The sequence below is a fragment of the Humulus lupulus genome, chromosome 9, assembly GCF_963169125.1.
Source record: "Humulus lupulus chromosome 9, drHumLupu1.1, whole genome shotgun sequence".
Lineage (NCBI taxonomy): Eukaryota > Viridiplantae > Streptophyta > Magnoliopsida > Rosales > Cannabaceae > Humulus > Humulus lupulus.
Genome location: NC_084801.1, coordinates 59,809,973 through 59,816,123, shown reverse-complemented (window position 1 = coordinate 59,816,123; position 6,151 = coordinate 59,809,973). Strand labels below are relative to the sequence as shown.

The window sequence follows — 6,151 nt, the reverse complement described above, 5'->3', positions numbered from 1 at the left end:
AAAAGCATTAAGAGAGACATACTTAATTAGTGAAAAAAGGGTAAGTTTGGAGTTTGGAAGGTTTTGTTTGCTTACGTGAGGAATGACAAGGGTTTGGGGTGGTCTATTGACTTTGCAACAATTCAAAATATTCCATGCTCAAAATTCTCTTATTCAAATGAAGAATAAGAAAAAAAAAAAATTATAATAAAGGAAACTCAACCACTCGCTTTCTTGAGTAGCTACTATTTCACTTTGGAGCTAACACACTAATGGCAAACCCACGACGATCGTCCCTCAACTACTGCATATCTCCCTATATGTAACCCCATATCTTTTAATTAATAACTTCGCATTTACATTACATATACTTTTTTTTCTTTCTAAAATGTTGTAATTTTATTTTCATACTTGTATGGTCTAACGAGTGATGACTTTTCTTGTTTGTATTCTTTTCCTTCTTCAATAATTTTCGAAATGTTTCTCTGAACAAGTTTATATTTATATATATATATATATATCTGTCATTACACGTATCCTTTTATCAATACCAGCCCTGTCTTCCTCTCTCTCTCCCCTCTGAATAGCCCAGTAGTAGAAAATAGCTAGCTATAGCTATAAGATGGTCATTAATGGCGATCGAAACAGTTGACTGACAAACTTTGTGGTCTCATTCAAGTCTCTTATCCTCTTGTTCTCACCCGTTTCCAACGCAAGAACAACCACGGGCTCTCTTAATTCATTCAATGTTCTCGCAACCCAAGACCAAGTACAGCTAATCCCTTGGTACATCACCGCCCTAGCTACCTTCTCATCTATTACACGCTGCATGTACTGGTAACTCACTTCATGCAGCTCTACTATATAAACGACAGTATAATCGATGAGCTCATGATTTGCTTTATCTTTCACTGACTGCCGTTTGTGAAGAGATAACAAAGAGAGAAAGCAGATATGGCTTATAATAAGTTCTCATGCAGATTGTTTTCGTCACTTGTTTTGGTGGCTTTCTTGGTTATCTCATCTGGGTTTAATGTTTTGGGACAAGACAGAGTTGATCGAAGCTTCACTTTGAGGACTCTTTTGGAGATAAAGAAAGCTATTCTGGAAGACCCAGATAAAGTGTTGCGTGGTTGGAGTATGAGCAATACCAACTTCTGTAAGTGGAGAGGAGTTTCATGTGGCCTCGTCAACTCGGTGGACGGTTCAGTTCGAGTGATCGGGCTCAACCTATCCGACTCGTCACTTGGCGGGTCGATATCGCTCGCAATCGGTCGTTTAGGAGACCTGCTTCAACTTGATCTTTCTTCTAACTGCCTCACTGGGCCCATCCCACCCACCCTTTCGAACCTTACTCGGTTGGAATCTTTGCTTCTCTTTACCAACCAACTCAGTGGGCCCATCCCGAGTCAGCTCGGCTCCCTCACGAGCCTCCGAGTCATGCGAATAGGCGACAATGTTGGGCTCACCGGTCCCATTCCGGCGTCGTTTGGGAACCTCGTCAACTTGGAAGTTCTGGGTTTGGCTTCGTGCAGTCTCACCGGTCCAATACCCCCGGAACTCGGACGACTCAGTCGACTCCAAAATCTTATCTTACAAGAAAACCAGCTGTACGGTCCAATTCCGGCCGAGTTAGGCAACTGTTCCAGCCTCGAAATATTCACGGCCGCTAAGAATGGTATCAACGGATCGATCCCTGGTGACTTGGTTCATCTCCAGAATCTCCAAAACCTCAACCTCATCAACAACAGCCTCTCCGGCAAGCTACCAAGTCAACTCAGCGAATTGAGTCAACTCGTCTACTTGAACCTCGCTGGGAACCAGCTCGAAGGTCCAATCCCTAAGTCTTTCGCTCAACTGGGCAATCTTTATAATCTTGATTTATCACGAAACAAGCTCACGGGAGGCATTTTACCGGAGTTTGGCAACATGGGCCAACTCGGGTTCTTGGTTCTTTCAAACAACAATCTCTCAGGCTTAATCCCAAAAGAATTATGCTCCAACGCCACCAGTTTGGAGCACCTTTTCCTGTCAGAGACTCAAATTCACGGCGAGATTCCGGCGGAATTGAGCAACTGTAGCTCGCTTACTCAGCTTGACTTATCCAACAACACGCTTAATGGGTCTATTCCTGTCGAACTTTACGGCTTGGTGAGCTTGACCGATCTCTTGCTGAACAACAACACCTTAACCGGTTCGATATCTCCTTTCGTTGGGAACCTCACCAATCTTGTGACTCTGACGTTGTACCACAACAATTTACAGGGCACTCTGCCAAAAGAGATTGGAAAGCTGGCAAAGCTCGAAACTTTTTATCTATATGAGAATCAGCTGTCTGGGGAAATTCCCTTGGAGATTGGAAACTGTTCGAGTCTACAAATGGTTGACTTTTTTGGAAACCAATTCAATGGGGAGATTCCTATCACCATAGGAAGGCTTAAAGAGTTGAACTTACTTCATTTGAGGCAGAATGGGCTGGTGGGTGGGCTTCCAGCCACTTTGGGAAACTGTCAGAAAATGACTATCCTTGACTTAGCGGATAACCAACTCTCTGGTGGCATTCCTGCTACTTTCGGGTCTCTTCTTGCTTTGGAGCAGCTCATGTTGTACAACAATTCCCTTGAAGGTAATCTTCCTGATTCGCTAGCTCGACTATCAAACTTGACAAGAGTGAATCTCTCTAGAAACAGATTGAATGGTAGTATTGCTGCTTTGTGTAGTTCTCATTCTTTTCTCTCATTTGATGTAACTGACAATAAATTTGATCATGAGATTCCTCCTCAGCTGGGGAACTCTCCTTATCTTGAGAGGTTGAGATTAGGAAGCAATCAGTTTACCGGTAATATCCCACGGAAATTGGGGAAAATCCATGAACTGTCATTGTTAGACCTCTCGGGTAATTTACTTACTGGTTCGATACCAGGTGAGCTCTGGCTTTGCAAGAAACTTGCCCATGCTGTTTTAAACAATAACCTTCTCTCGGGTATATTACCATCCTGGCTTGGAAGTTTGGTTGAGCTGGGAGAGTTGAGGCTGTCATCGAATATGTTCTCGGGGTCGATTCCACGGGAACTTTTCAATTGTTCAAAGCTGCTTGTACTTTCTCTTGATAGAAATTCGCTTAATGGAACGGTTCCCAGTGAGATTGGTAATTTGGTTTCGCTTAATGTCCTCAACCTCAAGCACAACCATTTCTCAGGGCCAATTCCTCCAACTATAGGTAATTTGGAGAAGCTTTATGAGCTCAAGCTTTCAGAGAACAACTTGGATGGAGAAATACCTCTGGAGATTGGACAACTGCAGAATCTTCAGAGCGTTCTGGACCTCAGTTACAATAATCTGAGTGGAGAAATCCCACCTGCTATTGGGGCGCTTTCAAAACTTGAAGCCCTTGATCTTTCGAACAATCAACTTGTTGGAGAAGTCCCTCCCCAAGTTGGTGAAATGAGCAGCCTGGTCAAGCTCAACCTCTCAAACAACATCCTACAAGGGATGTTAGGGAAACACTTTTCACACTGGCCCACTGAAGCATTCCAGGGAAATTTGCATCTTTGTGGAGGTCCTCTAGACAAATGCACTGTTTCTAAAAATCAGAAAGCTGGCCTAAGCCCAATATCAGTTGTGGTAATTTCTGCAGTGTGTACGTTAGCTGCAATTTCTCTGCTGTTTTTCGTGGCAGCAAAGGTTTTCAGACACAGGAAAGAGTCCTTCGGCAGAGCCAGTGATGTGAACTACATGTACTCATCAAGTTCTTCTGCCACTCAGCGGAGGCTTCTCTTTCAAAATGGTTCCACAAAGCGAGATTTGAAGTGGGAAGACATCATGGAAGCTACACACAATCTGAGCAGTGAGTTTATAATCGGCTCGGGAGGGTCAGGAGTAATCTTCAAAGCAGAATTGTCCAATGGAGAAACTGTAGCAGTCAAGAAGATTTCATCCAAAGACGACCTCCTAGCTAACAAAAGCTTCACGAGGGAGGTCAAGACCCTAGGGACGATAAGGCACAGGCATCTGGTAAAGTTAGTGGGGTATTGCAGTAATAGAGGAGCTGGTGCAAATATGCTGATATACGAGTACATGGAGAATGGAAGCGTTTGGGATTGGCTTCACAAACATCCTTTAACTACCAAGCAGAAGAGGAGTCTTGATTGGGAAAATAGATTAAAAATTGCTGTTGGATTAGCTCAAGGAGTGGAATATCTCCACCATGATTGTGTCCCTATGATCATTCACAGAGACATTAAGTCTAGCAATATCTTGCTAAACTTGAACATGGAGGCACATCTGGGTGATTTTGGGCTTGCAAAGCCACTCGTTGACTTTGATTCGAACACAGAATCAAACACATGGTTTGCTGGTTCTTTTGGCTACGTTGCACCAGGTACTAAAAGAGTCTATTACTTGAGTATTTTTTTGCCTATATATTACTACTTTATATGATTCTTAATAGACATTATATGTTGGCAGAGTATGCTTATTCACTGAAGGCGACAGAGAAGAGCGATTGTTACAGCATGGGCATTGTTCTAATGGAGCTTGTTAGTGGAAAGATGCCCACTGATGAAGCTTTCGGGGTGGAAATGGACATGGTGAGATGGGTGGAAAGTCGTATGGAAATGCATGGATGTGGCCGTGAGGACCTAATTGATCCAGCTTTGAAACCTCTCTTGCCAGGAGAAGAGTATGCAGTGTTCCAGGTACTTGAAATAGCAATACAGTGCACCCAAACCAGTCCCCAGGAAAGGCCAACGTCCAGACAAGTTTGTGATCAGTTGCTTCATGTTTTTAACCATAAGGTGGTGAATTTTTACAAGTCTAACGTGGATAACTATGCATAATCAACTTAATTTTCTATGAAGATTGAAGATTTTCTTATACTAAATTTGATTTTATTACTTTCCATTGGTTCTGTTTCAAAAGGGTTCGGTCTACTACTACTACCTTCCCCGTGGGGATGGGCCCCGCGGGGACCCGCTCCTAATGTGGCGGGGAATCCCATCTAAATGGGAAAGGGGCGGGGAGGAGGATAATTTTTAATCCCCGAATATTAAATGGGGCTGGAACGGGATAGCACTCTCCGCTCCGACAGGGCCCGTTTAATTTTTTTATATATTTTGTAATATTTTATATGTAGTTTATAGTTTTCTTTTTGTAGTATAGTAGTAACTTTTTTAATATTTTAAATCATAAATATTGTGCAATATTTTAATTTACATATAATTTATGATTTTAATTTTAAAATTTATTTTTTAAACTAATGGATTCCCTGCCCCAATAGGGGATTCCCCACCCCGTCCCCGACGGGGAATAAGCGGGAATGGGGCAGGAATGAGGATTAGAAATATGAATGGGGACGGGGGAGCACTCTCTGCCAATTTCCTGCCCCGTGTGCATAACTACCAACGAGGGGTGTTCTGATGGGGAAAATTTAGACATTTTGAAAATTAGTAGCTAAGAATTCTTTTTTCTTTGAGCATTACAAATTTGTAAAGTTATAGGTTTTGTTTATGATCTCTTTCAAGTAGCATATATATATGGATCATTGAATCATCACATTAATCTACACTTGAAAAAAATACAAGATAAAGTGTCGTTGAAATAAAATATGAAAATCAATATCATTGGAACAAATTAAATCTGTGCTAGTTTAGTAAATGCATACTAATTAATAAAATTTTAATTTGTGGAGATGTGGTAATAATTGTGACATACATTTTTTAACATCCAGCTTATTAATGTGACATGTGTTTTCAACCGCTCATAAGAGTAGTAATATTCCTTTTCCAAAAAAGAAATAGTAGATATATTGAAAAACATGACCAGTTTACTTGTAGGTGTGTATTTCAGTTATTTTTAGAAAGCAAAATATGATTGGATTTGATTGAAAAAGTAATACCATGTAATTTGTTATGTTATAAAAAAGGATTCTGTTGACCGCATTTTTGGCCAACGACGTGTAGATGTCAAAACGACAATAAATCTTCAAGAGAAAAATATGACACAGATTTTATAGTGGTTCAGCTCCAATGTGTTAGTAATAGTCTAATCCACTTAGAGTTATGATTATGAATCTACACTCAAGATCAGATGAACCTGAGTCAACTGAGTTTCTTCAGTGCAGATGAAAAGAATACAATATTTCTCTCAAGGTACAAATACTCTCTTAGGAAAA

General features: G+C 41.1%; 1 protein-coding gene across 1 annotated transcript; it reads left to right on the top strand.

Annotated features, from left to right (window-relative positions):
* The first annotated feature begins 513 nt into the window (after positions 1-513).
* LOC133800599 (LRR receptor-like serine/threonine-protein kinase GSO1) lies at positions 514-5,462 on the top strand. The gene is made up of 3 exons (XM_062238596.1): positions 514-4,360; positions 4,447-4,775; positions 4,900-5,462. Exons 1-3 carry the CDS (start codon positions 934-936, stop codon positions 5,014-5,016), a joined length of 3,873 nt encoding a protein of 1,290 aa, XP_062094580.1. The 5' UTR covers positions 514-933; the 3' UTR covers positions 5,017-5,462.
* The last annotated feature ends 689 nt before the right edge of the window (positions 5,463-6,151 follow it).

Excerpts from the sequence above, each read along its gene's own strand:
- LOC133800599 (XM_062238596.1), top strand. The coding sequence starts at position 934 with ATGGCTTATAATAAGTTCTCATGCAGATTGTTTTCGTCACTTGTTTTG. Across the intron at positions 4,361-4,446 it reads TTTTGGCTACGTTGCACCAG|AGTATGCTTATTCACTGAAG; the intron begins GTACTAAAAGAG and ends ATATGTTGGCAG. Across the intron at positions 4,776-4,899 it reads TTCATGTTTTTAACCATAAG|GGTTCGGTCTACTACTACTA; the intron begins GTGGTGAATTTT and ends CTGTTTCAAAAG.